Source organism: Eretmochelys imbricata, chromosome 5 (assembly GCF_965152235.1).
Source record: "Eretmochelys imbricata isolate rEreImb1 chromosome 5, rEreImb1.hap1, whole genome shotgun sequence".
In the NCBI taxonomy this organism is placed as follows: domain Eukaryota; kingdom Metazoa; phylum Chordata; order Testudines; family Cheloniidae; genus Eretmochelys; species Eretmochelys imbricata.
This window is the reverse complement of record NC_135576.1, coordinates 24,119,771-24,137,105: the sequence shown is the minus strand read 5'-3', so window position 1 is coordinate 24,137,105 and position 17,335 is coordinate 24,119,771. Positions and strand designations below refer to the sequence as shown.

At 45.2% G+C, this 17,335-nt stretch overlaps 1 protein-coding gene across 1 annotated transcript in view; it reads left to right on the top strand.

Moving 5' to 3' along the window:
- ADAMTS12 (ADAM metallopeptidase with thrombospondin type 1 motif 12) overlaps positions 1 to 17,335 on the top strand; it is a 322,164-nt gene that overhangs the window by 105,164 nt on the left and 199,665 nt on the right. Inside the window, exon 3 of the mRNA XM_077816238.1 lies at positions 5,421 to 5,595. Coding sequence (XP_077672364.1) covers positions 5,421 to 5,595 — 175 coding nt within the window. The remainder of the gene's footprint in view (positions 1 to 5,420; positions 5,596 to 17,335) is intronic.

The following is a 17,335-nucleotide window of genomic DNA, read 5'->3' as shown; positions in this document are numbered from 1 at the left end:
TATGTAAAGTGATTGATGGTCTTTAATTTTATACTATGAACGGTGATGTTTAGCTCCGTGGTAGTGGTTAATGGGGCTGATTGGAAGAGGACTTCAGTTTTTTCCAGGCTGATAGTGATTCCAAACTCTTTAGTTTTTTTGGATAACCTGTGAAGAATAAACTGTAGGTTGCTTTCATTGTGACAAAGTAGAACACAATCATCCACAAAAAGGACTTCACATATGAGTTCCTCATGGACTTTTTTGTCTTTGCCATGAGCCTTTGGAGACAGAAGACTTTTCCACCAGTTCTGTACCTCATGTAGATGCCATTATAAAGCTTGTCAGTTGCGTAATTCAGAACAGCTGTGAAGAGAGCAAAGAGGATTGGTCCCAGCATAGTGCCTCGTTTCATCTCATTAGATATGGGCAATGGTTTAGAGAGGCCACCACATGAGAGTACTTGACCAGTCACGTGTAAGCCAGGGTCTGAATGAGCTCTCCTCTGCCATCTGTTCATAAACTGGGGAAAAAGACCTTAGGAGGAGACTGTATTTGAGACCCGAGGTGAGCCCCCCCCGAGATCCGGCATATCTGCTTTGTCAAGAAGGTTCAGACAAGTCCAATAAGTTAGTAGAATGTAAAATTCATAAATACTTGCTGTGGATCAAATTGATTTTTGTTACAGCAGATGAAAGTTGACTCTCTCTACATGACCTTTCTACTTGTCGAAAAGCAAATTCATTGCATTGTGAATATAATACATTCTACTCAATCCCTTGGCAGTAGAACAGTAGATCAGTTTCATCCCAGCCATTTTATTTCATTGCAGTCATGCTAATATCTAACTATCAATATGGTCCAGAGGCTGGTGAGCGTAAGTCTGCAAGACAACAGAAAATGGGAGAAAATGTTTCCTGACACAGATGCCCCATAACTGAACGCTTAATAGATCCTAGAGTGCCGAACAAACATTAATCCTCCTAATATGTCTGTAAGGTCACTACCATATAGTAAGTAAACATTTTTCCCTGTGCCTGGGAATAGCTCTGAGATCTTGGATTGCTTCAGTATTAATGCATTTATAAGTCGTTTTAGTTCAGATGGTTATAGTACTCCTAAGTTTTACTAAAAAAAAGGAGTACTTGTGGCACCTTAGAGACTAACAGATTTATTTGAGCATAAGCTTTCATGAGCTACAGCTCACTTCATCGGATGCATGTAGTGGCATTGTTTCATGTTCTCTGTGTATATAAAATCTCCCCACTGTATTTTCCACTACATGCATCCGATGAAGTGAGCTGCAGCTCACGAAAGCTTATGCTCAAATAAATTTGTTAGTCTCTAAGGTGCCACAAGTACTCCTTTTCTTTTTGCGGATACTGACTAACACGGCTGCTACTCTGAAACCTTAGTTTTACTAAAAGAAAAGGAGTACTTGTGGCACCTTAGAGACTAACAAATTTATTTGAGCATAAGCTTTCGTGAGCTACAGCTCACTTCATGTATGCATCCGATGAAGTGAGCTGTAGCTCACGAAAGCTTATGCTCAAATAAATTGGTTAGTCTCTAAGGTGCCACAAGTACTCCTTTTCTTTTTGCGAATACAGACTGACACGGCTGTTACTCTGAAACCTTAGTTTTACTGTGAGTCTCATGATTCCCTTTCAATGACAACTGTTTTCTGAGGTCTGTCAACCCAGAATAACATAAGCAATATTGACAAACCCAGGCATTAATAAATCAGTAGATTATTTTAAAATACATTTTGAGTTCTTGTCTGGCTGCTGTGTATTGAGGCTTTTCAAACTTTTCTCTACAACTGAGAGTTCATGAAATCTTTTATTAGATTCTCCCTTAGTATAAGGATTCCAGGAAATGGGCCTTTAAGACAAACACCAGCTATTGCAAGATTCATGATAAAATCATGAGTCAGCAACCCTGTGTAAGGGCCAGAACATCTCCACAGCAACATGGGCTATCACAAGCACATCAAACCTGTCCTCCACTTGCCACACTAGTTTCCCACAGAATATAATTCAAGGTCTTGATCCTTATCTTCAAAACAGTCGAAAGCCTGGGCCCAGTACATCTAAAGACCTACTAAAGCTTTGGGATAAAGACTATGATCAGCAGCTCCACTCCTGACGCACAATGGAACTTTCTATCACAAGGGTTAAAGTCATCTGGGTAGGAGACAGAGCTTTCTTGTGGGCAGATCCGACACACTGGAATAAACTCTCTTAGAAACAAAAGACCGTTACAAATCTTACCACCTCCCACTCCAATTACAAGGTGTACCTCTTTGATGTTGCCTTCTCTAAGAGAGGAGGGGTGTAAGTAAAACAAAAAAATCATATTCTAGCACAACGCTACACTGCGCACACACTTCTCCCCCTGAGGAGAGAATGGGAGAATAAACCATACATGAGAGATGTTAGTCACACTTCAGTGCACTACTCTAAGGTGTTCAGATGCTATATAGTGATTGAGGGTGATATAAGAACTTTGATAGAACAGAATAGTAGTAACAGCAGCAGGACCAGAGGAGTTCATAGTCCCACTGCTGTACAAAGGGAGGACTGGCATGACTCCTTCCCTCCCCTCCTGCAGACACTAGTCAACTTTTTGGTAAGGAAGAGCAGGCCCGTGTGCTCTGCCTCCTGAGGACTCAATGAGAGTGTGCCATTTCATTGCCCCTAAAGATTGCCACTACTTGAAGACTTTGGAGAGGATTGCAGACCAACTGTCCCACCACTTGAAGACCACAACAAAGGGTAAGGGTGAGCCAGGATCTATTGGAGAGAGAGATAGAGGGTGGGTAGTTTGCTGGGCTGACTCAGTTCCCATAAAAGGTTTGCAAACCTCTGAGAGATTCAAGTTTTGTAACAAATCTCTGAACCCAGTAACCTTCTCCAGGTTTCATTTACCAAAGTTTTGTACAACTCTTGCCATGAGACCTCCTGATTGTTTGTTTTTGTGGTAGCTCATAGAGGTTCTTCTCATGGGTTTAGCTAGGCACTGCGTGCACATACGCACACACACAAATAAGACTCCCTGGTTCATAAAGCTTTGAACATAAGTTTATGAGACCCAACAGGTGGCTGCAACAAACTGTAATGGGAGGGCAGAAGATTGTTATAATTAGCCTAATAAGTAGTGATCACAGCACACCAGCTGTCTTAGCTATTGTCAAGTTTTGTAGGTTTCAAAACAGAGGTGACCTGGGACAATTTATTACAGTGAGAAGCTAGAAGACTCCGAAAACAAATACTCCATCCACAGCAAAAAGTATGGTTTTTGGTGGGGATGCCTGAGGGCAGGTTGTGTTAACTATGTTTACTAGCGCCTAAACAAACTTCTATACTATATACAACATTATTTGGCCCGAGCATAAAGCTCAGATAGAGATCCAAACTCTCCAAGAATTTGGGATGTTTGGAACTAGGGTTTTGGAGGCAGTACTGTCATTATAACCCACTCTTTTTAAGAGAAGTCTGGCCTCTCATTACTAAGTAAGTAGCCTTAATACAACCCTGATATAACATCCTAACCTTGTATAGCCTCTCCTTTGCATTCCTATTTGTTGGACTCATGCTTGCTTGACATCTTTATCTGTGCTGACCACAGATTTAATGCTAGGATTTGTGTACTTTAATATTGTTTGTCAGACTCCTGTTTCAAAAGTAGCCTTGATTTATGGTATCTCATGAAGAGCTGATTTGTATATTTTGTTTTTATGCTAAAAACTGGGACTCCTGACTTTTATTATTTATATTCTCATTTAAACCCAGATCAGTAAACCTTTGTGAACTTGAGCCCTAATCCAGAATCTGTAAACCTTCACGGGGTCTTGAAGTTTATATTGACATCCTCAATAAAATCACAAGGCTTTTTTTTTTTTTTAAAAGAAGGGCAACCTTGGTATTTTTACTTTCATTTGCAATGGAAATTGGGCTGGAGGGAAAGATGCTGCAATAGAGGCATTAATGATGCAGATAACAAAAACTCAGAGGAAAGTTCATTTAATTCACTTCCCACCTCCTTCCCCTTGGGGAATGCACAAGGAAAAACAGGCTATGAATACCTGCACCTCAATCCCTCAACTCAAGATATTTATGGACATTAAGAGGTGTGGATTGTGCACTGGAGGTTTGTAGCAAGTGTCTGGAGAAGGGTGAACCTTGGAGCAGGACTTGTTGGATCCGTACTGGACTTCTTGGACTTGGGCTGGCTGTGGGGCAGATAATACACATAGCTCATGATTAATTATTCTTGCTGACATGGGGAATTGAGAATATGATGATTTTTCTTTCACGTGTTTCTGTCCTTTCTTGTGAATTTGGCTATGCAAGACTGGAGTGTGTCTGCCAGCTGATCTTTTCTGCCTTCCTTGTATGAAGCTAGGAAAGGAGGAGAGTTCAGGGACCAGAATGAGACAAAAAGGGAGGGTGGATAGCTGGGGAGGATCATCAATCTACCACACGCCTGGTGATGTGCAGCTGGTGTTGGATCTAAAGCACGTCTATAAGCAGAATTGCTATTGGTCCAATGTGTATGCTGAAGTGAGTGGCTGTGCTGTCCTGTTTTTAAAACAATCCCATGAAATCAAGATTGGATGTCTTTAATCAAAGATGCTCTAGCTCAGCCAGAAGTTATGAGGTTGATGGAGAAATTGGGAGAAATTCTACAGCATGTGTTATGCAGGAGGTCAGACTATGTGATCATAATGGTTCCTTCTGGCCTTAAAATCTATGGAAAAAACACCCCTGTTTCACTGTGAGGTCAGAGGAGAGTAACGCTTTCATAAATTGTAAGACTAGAAGGGACCACTAGGACCATCTACTCTGAGCTTCGATATAATACTGGCCATGAAATTGCATCCTGTAATTCCTTCAGTGGAGGGTATTATTCTTCCCCATTGTGCAACAGCCTCTATACAAGTTTTGTTGTCTAGGGCACAGGTGCACAGCCCTAGGAAAACAAAAGACTATTCTACTGTATCATGAATGCAGCATTTTGACTGATTAACTTTGCTCTTTTGTCAGCGTTGTTGAAGTCTGACAACCTTTGCCATGATAAAGAGGGGCAGAGCTTCTTAGAAAGGTGTTCATGTGAGCAACTCTTGTAAGCTGGGCCCAGCAGGACTATAATGCTAGCGAGTTGTCATAGCAACATCCTCCATTTTTATTACCCTCAAGTTCTGAGTTCCTAGCAAGACTTCAAAGTTTCCCTTTTGGTATCTTATGTTACAAAGAAAAAAAAGGAGTAAAAAACAAACAAACCCTATTGTTTTCATTTAAACCTGTTGAGTGAAACATGGCTAACTTATCAGAAAAGCCCAAAGCTGCTGATGTGAGGGAACATCCAGACTCATTCAGATTTGAATCAGAGTGCTGGACAGGTGCAGTTGAAATTAACATTTATGTACTTATTTTCAGACTGGATATTTCCGTCTGCCCCATGGGGACTACTTCATTGAGCCTGTGAAAAAGCATCCACTGGAAGAGGGAATAGCATACCCACACATAATCTACAGGGCAAATATCCTTCAAAATGCTTTAAGGCAACGGCGGGAGACCACAACAGACAAGGAACAAGCTTGTGGATTGAATGGTATGAATTTTGTTGGAGCTTTTTGCTTGTTGTTTGCTAAATTTTTTTAACCCAGCCTTTCCTTCACAAATAATTACACACTTCTTTTCCAACTGGCAGCTTTCTATTAACATAGAAGTCAGGAATTAGTAGTACAGTGCATTAGGAGCTCCATAAGAACAGTTTTGTGGCTTACTGTGAGTGATTTTCAGGGTTTCCTATATGTATTTTAACCCTAGTGTAATTTCAATTTTATATTTCATAAGAGGTGAAGCTTGTGAGTATCCATCTGATCCATTCTACGCAGAGCCCTGCAGCCCTTTGCCAGTCACACCAGGCAGTACTCAAATAGGTCCAGATGCTTGGGACCAGATCTTCAACTGGTGTAAATCAGTGGAGCCCCAGTCATTTCAGTGGATCTACGTACACTTACACTGGCTGAGGATCTGTCCCTCTGGGTTTAATGATACTAACTTTCCATTCACACTATCAGAAAAACTAAACAGAATGTTACCATGCCATGTTTTAGTTATATCAGTTCTGGGTATCATCTCTGTGGTGAGTATCAATATTTCAAGTTTCCACATGACTGTTATTGGAATATCTAAAGCCCTGTACCTGGCTGTATTAAAGTGCCTCTAGTGCAGTGGTCTCCAATGGGGGTGCCATGGCACCCGCCAGGGCATTTATGTGCGCCCGCCTACTGACAAGGGAGCGCTTCCGCCGGACAACCCACCGCCGAGGAGTGCGGCCACCGGACAACCAACGCTTCTTGATGACGCTGCTTCTTGGTGGCATTTCGGCGGCTGGTTGTCCGGCGCCTGCCACACTCTTCTGGGAACATGAATATGCGATAGCAACAGAAAGATTGGGGACCACTGCTGTAGTGCCTTGTCCTAGGTAACAATTTTTGAGGTATTGTTTGTGACAATACGAGTTATATGAGGAGCTACTTAGATGATCTAAATGTTCTTACAGTACTGTGACTCTTTGGAGTACGATTCTTGTTGTTGGTTAGAAGACCCTGGAATAAAGGAACATATCTGTAGGTTGCTCTTGCTCTCCCCTAACTACAGTATGTAATATGTTGCTGATTAGGATGCTGTCTGTCCTCCTTTCACCAACTGCATTTGTTCCTTGCCATTTGGAAAATTTTAAATCTAGCCTGGACAAAACATTAGTAAATGTACTATGGGAAAAAATCCTTAATTGGCAGGAAGTCTGACTAGGGGACTGTAGCGGGGTGGTCACCCCGCTCCAGTTTGGAAGGGGTTAAAGACAGCCCTGGGAAAGGGCTGCCACGGGGAGCCAATCATGAGCAGGCTTGAGGCAGCCAATCAGGGCCTGGCTGGGCCAGTATAACAAGGGCGAAGGGAAGGGCTGGGTCAGTCTCACTCCAGCCTTGGATTGGGAAGGGCCTAGCTGCCTGGGAGCACAGGGTACCCAAAGCAGAGCAGTGCTGGAGAAAGGCAAGTGGAGCTGGGGAGCTCCAGCCTGGCAACTCTCCAGGCTGAGGCCTTGTTAAAGGCCTACGGGGGTACTGGGGCTGCTGAGATGCAGCCCAGGGATAGGCAAAGGCAGCTGGTCCAACCCCCTTGCCAAGGATGAGTGGTCATTATGCACTACAATTTGCCCCAGAGAAAGGGGGCTAGATGATGATTGGCAGTCACCATGGAGGCAAGGTGGGCATAGGGGGTATGGGTTCCCCTCAGAGGGGAGACCCAGAGTGTGGAGACTGCTGTGGGGCAGCACTCCAAGATAAGAGGGCACTGGGGTCCAGGAGGGATGCGGGGCCTGCGGCAGCCAAGGCACCAGCCAGCAGGAGATGCTCTTGAGGCTGGAATTGAGCTAATTCCTGGACAACCAGCAGGAGGAGACCGTGCCGATGAGTCGGCGATCTGCTGCAGCAGAGGTGGGCAAACTACAGCCTGCGGGACCGACCTGCCTGGCCCTGAGCTCCCGGCTGGGGAGGCTGGTCCCCCGCCCCTCCCCTGCCGCTTCAGTGCGCCGCGCTGCCTGCGCTTTGGCCTGCCGCTCCTGCTGGGCAGTGCAAGCGGCGTGGCTGGCTACAGCGGGGCTGCGAGCTCCCGCTGCTCTGAGCAGCATGGTAAGGGGGTTGGATAAGGGGCAGGGAGTCCAGGGGGCAGTCAGGAGACAGGGAGCAGTTGGATGGGGCGGAGGTTCTGGGGGTGGGGCACACAGGGAACAGGGGGCGTTGGAATCCCAGGGGGGAGGCCTGTCAGGCAGTGGGGGTATGGATAGGGGTTGGGAGAGTCAGGGAACGGGGGGGTTGGATAGGTGTGGGAGTCCTGGGGGGGGCTGGTGGGGGTGTGGATAAGGGTCAGGGGGGCAGTCAGGGGACAGGGAGTGGGGGGGGCTGGATAGGGAGTGGGGTCCTGGGGGGTGGTTATGGGCGGGGAGGACCCGGGAGGTCAGGGGACAAGGAGCAGGGGATGTTGGATGGGTTGGAGGTTCTGAGGGGGGCAGTCAGGGGGTGGGAAGTGGGAAGGGGTGGATAAGGGGTGGGGTCCAGGCTGTTTGGGGAGGCACAGCCTGCCCTACCCGGCCCTCCATACAGTTTCACAATGCCAATGTGGCCCTCGGGCCAAAAAAGTTTGCCTACCCCTGTGCTACAGGGACTACAGCTAGGTTAATCATACATTTCTAGAAGTGGAGTTGCTGTGTATTTAGCTTGAGAATATGTTTGAAACTATAGTGGTTAAAAAGGCTAATTCTTTTCCAGGGATGAAAACCGATTGATAATTGGACTCCTGTCTTTCTGAGCCACGACTGCTGCTGAAGTTTTAAGTATATGTACCGCTAATTATGGAGTAAAAGGAGCAGACAGTCTCTCCCTCTTCACTCAGGCCCCACACATACCTCTACAGCTGTAAACCTTGAGTAATATTTGCGATTTGCTGACATGAGCCATCAGTCAGTGGGAGCTGTGCTTGAATATCTAAAATGCTCTATATTGCTAAGTACTCTGAAAAACCAGGTTCCCAGGCAGCTCAAATTGGGCACCCAAAATTAGTAGCTACTTTGGACCTTAATCTCTCTGTGCCTCAGCTGCCCATATGTAATATGGGCATAGTATCTCCTGGTCTCACCCTGGTTTTATGAAGGTTAATTAATGTTTGTGAAGCACTTGGATAGTATAGGGATGAGCACCATAGAAAAGCCCTGGAGAAAATTTAATAATTCTGTCTTCAGAGCAGGATTTGAATAGTGTGCAGTAACTATAACCTAAGGCTATCCATGGAACAATGAGAAGAAAGCGAAATATCGAATCACTCTCATTAAGTGAGCACTGTTCATTCTGTGCACTGAATGAGGTGGAGTCCTGTGTGTGTGTGTGTTAAAAAAAAAAAATGTAATCATGTTATTAAAGACTGTCGCAGAATGGGCACACAGAAGGGGACTAAATTAAGGCTAAACCGACAACCTTAATTCTGGCATTTACTAACTTTTGAGTGCTTGACTTTGCAACCATAATTTCTTTTAACATAGTTTTTTTGTGTGTAACATTAAGTAAAGCATAGTCTTAATGTGTTAGAATACTGCTGAAAATCTTTTCTCTACCATTCCTGCCTTCCCAGTCACCTTCCCAGCTAATTTCACATGAAAATAAGATTTAGGACTTGCATGCTGAGTTCACTATTTTATAGCACCAGGAGCCGGAAGCCACGTACATCTTTTTTCTTCTGTTCTAAGTGATGGAATGTATAGGGGGGTGTACTGTGTGTATCTTACTCTGTCCAAAATTCTCCTTCAAACTAGTTAAACGTTAGGTTGGACTTGAGCCATCTCTACTGCAGAGGGGAAAAAAATAATTCCTCCACTAAGCTTCCCAGTCTCCTCTATCTCAGATTCTGAACGTATTCATTGTGAGGACTCACTAGCACCAGCTGTTTCTTTCTAACTGACTGTAGAAATGGAAGCTGCTTTTTCTAGCTATGGTCAGGGGAGCTGGAACAATTTGTATAGTGGTGGGTGCGTAGAGCCATTGAACCAAACTGAAAACCCTGTATATAATGGAAACCACTTCAAGCCAGGGGGTGCAGCAGGACCCTCAGCATCCTTAGTTCCAGTACCTATGCGGTGGTTTGGCTGAGCAAAGTTTTCTTACACTGGCAGATTGCTCACTAGATGCACACTTTTTTCAAAGATCATGAGTTAGTTTGCGGTGAAAATGGAGACTCTCTCAAGAGGAAATGTAATTGTCGAAGCCCAAATCTAGGGCCTGATCTAACTCCCATGGGAGTCTAGATACCTTTCCACGGATGGCAATGAGAGTTGGTTCAGTCCCCTATGACACTAATATTTCAGTATATCCAGTAGTCTCCCTATAGAAGAGGACTCTCTGCTTGTCTGGACAGATTTGGCAAAGAAATAATCATGGAGATGCTTGTTTGTGGAAAGAAATATTTAAAACTGAACCATTTTAAGCCAGGCTAACTTTACTGTCGTAAGTCTCAGGAATAATACATTTCTAGAAAATCTTTTTGTGTGTTTAAAAAGTCTTAAATTCCTAGGAGACTTTAAAAAAAACCCTCTCGGAAACAGTTCAAACTACCTATGGTGGTTTTTTAGAAGAATTATCATGGAAATATATTGGGACAATATCAGACATGGATTTAAAAAATAAAAGAATGGGGGTTCCTGCTTGTGATGGATTAATGTATGCTTCTATCTATGACTATGTCTACATTTGGAGGAGGACAGATGCTGCACACCCGGCTAACATGGGTATAAATAGCAGTGTAGCTAGTGAGATGCGGCTTAGGTGAGTAGAGTAAGTCACAGGCCCTACGTTTCTGGCTGAACCCCCATGGTATATACCCTACACGGGCTCTCTACATGCCCAAACAGTGCCTCCCATGTCTACACGGGTATTTTTAGCAGTATACTGTCCCACTGCCTCCCCAGGGCTGGAGCCTTTCACTGTCACATGTAGGTACACGGGTAGTGCCTGTGCTCTACACGCCGCCATAAGTGTAGACATAACCTATATCAAACTACACACTCCTGTTTGTTTTGGGAACACCCTTTTGTTAGTAACACTATAGTAGTGTGCCTTCACTGTTGTCTCTTTACCTCCATCCTGGACTGGGAATTACCAGAGGCATTACCAGAGGGGGAAAAATGCAGAGCAATCAAGGGCTGTTAGCCTGCAGGATATTGTATTCAAACGGAAGCTCCCTTCCACGTGAGTTAGCTACAGCCCAGAGAAACCTGTTCTCCCAGGTGGCCTTGTAATCAGACAGTTGGTCACCTGATGAGGGACTTGAAGTCACTGGGGTAGGGGTCACCTGACAAAAGGGACTAAACTTTATGAAAGGGATGCTCTTTCATCAGCCATTTCAGAGAGAGGCAGAGAGGGAAGCAGACCAGAACCAGAAGACAAGGCTAAGCAGGAGGAGGGGGAGAATCCTGGGCTCCCTAAATAGACACTAACCAAATCCCAAGGGCCTCTTGGAATGTTGAGGAAACAACAACAATACGCTTAGACAGCAAAGGTCAGAGGCACTGAATGTATGGCTGTATTCCAGGCATCTGCGAGCTTCACAGGATTATTACTGATCTATTGCAGCCACGTTAATCACGACTGACCATATAACAGTTGTCATTCCATGATGGGTCAGTGAGCCCTTCTGACCTCAAGTCCGACATTCAGGGACTTTGTTTCCAAGGTGGGCAACGTGACCAAAAAGCCAGCCAGTGGTGGCCAATGATGTCATTCCTCTTGAGGCCTGTTATCAATGATACCACCTTATGACTGATAAAGTCAAGCCATCACATACCCAGTAGTCACCTCTGGCAGTGCATATGAAGTGTCTCAAGCCTCCTGATATTTGTTTAAGCAATGTCCATCTTTCATATCCATATGAAAGAATTGGAAGAACCCAGGTTTGATAAATCTATACTTTTGTATATAGCTTCACCTTCTTTTGGCTCCAGAGGATGGTGAGGTAAGGATTTGCATGCAAGTTTTTGTTGTTTTCGTAGATTTGTACATCTCTTGTGCTCTCTCTGTGTAAAGTGTGTGTGAATTTAGAAATTCTCTTTTGTGTATTGTTTACTGACACTGTCTATGTTCCCCAAGAGGAAAGCAGTAAGCTAGAGGGTCCACTGCTTCAGTGGAACTCTGAACATGCACAGTAGCTACTGGGGAGGCTTGGGAGAGCTGGCACTAGTTTCAGGGCCTAGGCAATTGGACTGCAGGTCCCTACTGCCAAGCGGGATGTCAGACACAAAGTCTGCAGCTAGAGAGTGTGCCTGGTGGTCCACAGCCAGAGAGACAGTGCCTAAACTCTGCCCTGCCTCTGCAAGCCAAGAGCACATGCCTGGGACACAAGGTTTATGTCCAGTATAGCAGCCTGGTGAATGCCCATTCAGGACAGTCACACTGGTAATCAGTGCTGCTCAGTCCACTGCACAGAGTAGCAGCTGAGTGCAAAAGGACCGTTGTGAAATCCACCATCTCTTTATCTTAGATCATTTTATGACCCACTGTAGTGGCTGAGCACCGGACAGTCTTTTTGTAATGTGTCTGTCTTTACAAGACTGCTGTGAAAGTAGGGACAGTGGCACTTCCTCTTAATACCCTGTGTGCTGAGGTGCAGGACTTCGCTACAGAGCACAGGTCTGTGGCACACATGGGGTTTCCCTCCACCCTCCTTACAGTGGATTTGCCTCCCAGAATGGCTATATTGGGAAGGATGGTTGAATGATTAATGAGTGTCTTCATTCCCTACTTGCGTTCTATACACTAGGAAAAATGCTGCAATCACTTATGCATTGGCATCAATCTCATTCCTGTGCTCTGGCAATAGTGGTATAAACTAACTTGTGGCTTGCAACAGCCTCAGTATTTTCGCATCCTCTGACACAAACCAGAGTGCTGCTAGAAATGAAGAATGTGATAGCATTATGCAAATTAGAAATTTCAGCATGTGATGTACATTTTCATTACTGCGGCTTTCTCGGAAATTGTGAGCTGACTCATTTTTAATAGCTCTGTGCTATTCCTGAAAACTGCATTATGATTGCTACATTGTACTCTTGTATATGGCAAGTGGCTGGCTTACTATGTCATTTCAAACTTGTATGAGAAATGACAAGTGAAGTGGCCTAAAAATATGAGTAAAATTGTTTTGATCATTTGCGCTCACATGTAAGCCTGGCAGGAAAACAGCAAAAAGAGAATCGTGTTTATGGTAGTTGCCCTCACAAACTTTCCAGTAGCCTGAGGTAACTAAATAACTTCGACAGATTGGCACTGGCCTTCAGCAGAGTAAATGACAGATTTTTCTGGGACTCTGGTCGTGTGTGTGTGTGTGTGTGTGTCCTTTCATCCATTACTTTTTGTTTACTGTAGTTTGGATCCTGCTGCTGTTTAAAAATGCATCCTTCAAAATGAATGATTTATTATTATAGGACTTAGGGGTCCTTGTCATGCAGCAGGAGCCCATTTTGCTAGATGCTGAACTTTGTGAAATTCTCTGAACAAAAATCAAATCTTGTTGTATAAGAGTCACCTTCCTGCTCAACACCATGGAGATGACAGATCTGGGAAAGACTTCTGGATTCTTGCTCCTTGGGTGACTGACAGGGACTGGTAGCATAGTGGAGTTGCTGTGAAAATAGCTGGAGGCCTGGGTGGCTCAGTATCTGTTGTACTAAGTCTTAAACATCTGTGGGTGATCTATGTCAGCTAACCTGTGTTCACAGGGCTCCAGCTACAGGGCTGTGTAGATGTGTGGACTTGGGCAGGAGTCCGGGATCTGGAACACCACAATGGAGGAGAGTCCCAGAGCCCACGCTCCAGCCCAAGCCTGAATGTCTACACTGCAATTAAACAACCCTGTAATCTGGGCTCCATCAGTCCGAGTCACCTGACACAGGCCAGCCCAGGTGTTTAATTGCAGTGTAGACATACCCTCAGTGACTGCAGAAACCTGCTGTATTTTAAAGCTAAGGCAAAATGACTTAGGATGCTAAAACTGACTACTCTGTCCAGAGGAACTTCATGGAAGCAAAAATCATCTTGTCCTATGCCCTCATTTTGGCATTGAAATCGCTGGTCAAAGAACTGCAGACATTTCGGAGTTTGGGGTTACTTTGGATAAGCAGATGCTTATTCAGAAAGATCCACCTCCTGTCTGCATACATAGGTCGGAAACTTCATAAGAAGAAAAGGAGTACTTGTGGCACCTTAGAGACTATCAAATTTATTTGAGCATAAGCTTTCGTGAGCTACAGCTCACTTCATCGGATGCATTCAGTGGAAAATACAGTGGGGAGATTTATATACACAGAGAACATGAAATAATGGGTGTTACCATACACACTATAACGAGAGTGATCCAGTAAGGTGAACTATTACCAGCAGGAGAGCGGGGGGAAAATAACCTTTTGTAGTGATAATCAAGGTGGGCCATTTCCAGCAGTTGGCAAGAACGTCTGAACTCTCTTACAAGATCTTAGATATTTGTGTCTGTTCTGGAAGCACTTGTGGGGACAATGGCAAGGAGAGAGTCCCTTTTGGAATGCTGGCTTGGGAGCTGCCCAGTGGTGAGCTGGAGCCGGTTCACACGGTTTACTGGAACTGGTTATTAAATTTAGAAGTGGGACAACCGGTTCTAAAAGGACTTCTAAATTTAACAACCGGCCAAAAGTGGTGCCTTAGGCACCAACTCCGTGGGTGCGCTGGGGCTGAAGCACCCAAGGGTAAAATTTGGTGGGTGCAGAGCACCCACCGGCAGCTCCCCTCCCCACCCCATGCCCAGCCCCAGCTCACCTCCGCTCTGCCTGCGCCTCCTCCGCTGAACGTGCCACCCCACTCTGCTTCTCCACCCCCCCGGTTTCCCGCGAATCAACTGTTTGCGTGGGAAGCCGGGGAGGGCTGAGAAGCAGGCGGTGGATTCGCGCTCAGGCCCAGGGAGGCGGAGGCGGAGCAGAGGGGAGCTGGGGCGGGGTGGGCGCCAGGAGGGCTGCCCACGCCGCAGCAGGTAACCCGGGGCGGGGGGCGTAGGGGAACCGCTCCCCGCCCCAGCTCACCTCCACCTCCCTGGGCCTGAGCGCGAAGTCGCCGCCTGCTCCTCAGCCCTCCCAGGCTTCCTGCACAAACAGCTGATTCGCAGGAAGCCAGGGCAGGGGCAAAAAAGCAGAGCAGGGCAGCGCATTCAGGGGAGGAGGTGGAGTGGAGGTGAGCTGGGGCCGGGCGCAGGGTGGGGTGGGGGGCTGCCGGTGGGTGTTCTGCACCCACCAAATTTTCCCTGTGGGTGCTCCAGCTCCGGAGCACCCACGAAGTCAGTGCCTCAGGTGCCACTTTTGATGTGATCAGTGTGGGGAGCGGCTGCTCCCCCCTAGCTGTGCTACCCCACCCCTAGGAGCCAGAGGGACCTGCCGGATGCTTCCTGGGAGCTGCCCCATGTAAGCACCTCCAGGACTCCCCACCTCGTGCCCCAGTAGGTGCCTCTGGCTCTTAGGAGCGGGACAGGGTGGGCACCCACTACAGTGGCGCACAAGACCCTCCTGCCTGGTTCTGGGGGCAGTCGGGGAACAGGGGAGGGAGGGTGGATGAGGAAGGGGTCCTGGGGGGGTGAGTTCAAGGAATGTGCGGGGTTGGATGGGGCCGGAGTCCCGGGTGGTGGGGGTGGGCGGGCCACGACTCCCTCGTGGGGTGAGGAGGGAACCGGTTGTTAAGATTTTGGCAGCTCATCACTGGAGCTGCCATGCCTGAATGCAGTGGGGGTGGTGGGTACACTGGTTAGAGCTTGTGCCCAGACAGAGCAACATCTTGTGCAGAAAGCAACTACAAAAAAAATTCTCCAGTGCTCACTTCACAGAATAACTGTTATAGCATGGGATAAAAAGCCCCCAAAATGCAGCAGTTAAATGACCTTTGTACTTTCTACAGGATAACTTTTTGAATGTAAGATTTTACTGAATAATGGGGATTCTTTTTGAAGATTAACTTGTTACCATCAGAAGACTTTCTCCTTAAATGTATGGCATAAATTGTTTGTTGTGGCTTTTTGACAGTGCAGTTATTTGTTTAACTCCTTGGAAATGAAAGAAACCAGGTCACTCATTTATTCTCAAAGGATGGCCTGTTTTTGTTTTTTTTTTTTCTTTTTTGGAAGACTATTAGGCTTAGCCAATGTAAACAGTCTTGCTGGCCAGCAGCACTGTGCTGCATACTATATAACTAGCTTATCTGCTAAAGGAATTACACTGACATTCCCAGCAATTGTATATTTTGTGTTTAACCATATCAAATCCTGGTCAGTCCCATGTTTTCTTTAGCTTCTCCAAAACACCAAGCCCATTCTTTCCTAAGACAAACTCCCAGTAAAAAAGCTCAGGGATACAAATTGCATTGCAGGGATTAAGTGGGATGTGATAAATGTAGAGGAAGGAGCATCTTTCTCCCTGATACTTTGCTTTATGTGAGAACTCTTTAATACTCTGTAGAAGAGGTATTATATATTTGCCATACACAGAAAGTAAATGGGTATGTTCAGTCAGAATGACCTTTATTTTAAAGTAAGAACAACAGAGTGCACACATAAAAAACTTCGACGAGCACACACAGCCTCTCTTTGAAACAGTTTGTACTGAAGTGAACATAAAATGAGTGTTTGTCTCTGCCGACAGCAGAATCCTTAGAGATTTACAGATGTACTACACAGAAACCAATGGCATAGCAGTTGAATTGTGCTGACAGAGCTGGATCAAGTAATCATTTTTCACTGCTTGATATGAACACAACTCTATTTTTGTTTTCAAAGGTTTGGTTAAAAATGTGTAGCATTGGGTCCTGTAAATTTCAGGAAGTTTAAGTTTTTATAACAAAAATGTTGTGTGGTAGGAATGCTATCACTACTTTGCATCCCATCAAGTATAGAACCCTGTCGTACATTTTCCTTGTCTCCTGCACTTCTCTTCAAGCAACCTCCCCCTCCCCAAAACCTAAAGAAATCCTTTTCTATTTGTATAATTTCTGGATCTCATTCTTGGGAGTTAAAGCACTGCAAATAATGCTGACATGTTAGTCCCAGCTACAGCTGGGTGGGAAATGGTTTTCATCTGCCAGTTATTTCAAGAGTTCAAAATTTGTTTCTGTATTGAATCAGTATGAAAATTTGAAATTTTGAAATTATTCTTTCATCCAGGGGAACAGACACAGGGAGCGGTACAGCATCACCATTCATTCCTGTCCATGGCTTTTTCCACCATTAAGCCCAGCCTGGTCCTATCCCTGTGTACAATGTCCCACCATCTAGTCGGTGGTTGGCCTCTAGGTTGAATCGACCTTGGTTGTGTTTGCATTATTTGCATTAGCATCCTATCATTCATTTGTCTTCTGCAGTGTCCCCACCAATCTAATAATTTTGATTGTAGCCAATCCCATACCCTGATTTCACATCCTACTCTCCTGAATTCTTCATTTGCCATAAAAACATTTCACTGTACTCTGACATCTTTCAAAGAACTCTCATCTCCACAGCCTCCAGTCTTCTGATGTTTGTTTCATTTAGTGCAGCTGCTTTCAGACTATAAAGTAATACTGTTACTACACAGGTCTGATTACATCTGGTATCAAAGCGAGAGTTTATGTCTTTATCAGTCTATACTTTTGTCAATTTCTGTGCAGCACTCCTGGCTAAAGCACATCTCCTTTTAACCTCATCCTCACTGACACTTATCAAGCTTCCTAGGTGTACATAAAATTCTGCTTGTTTCCTGCCTC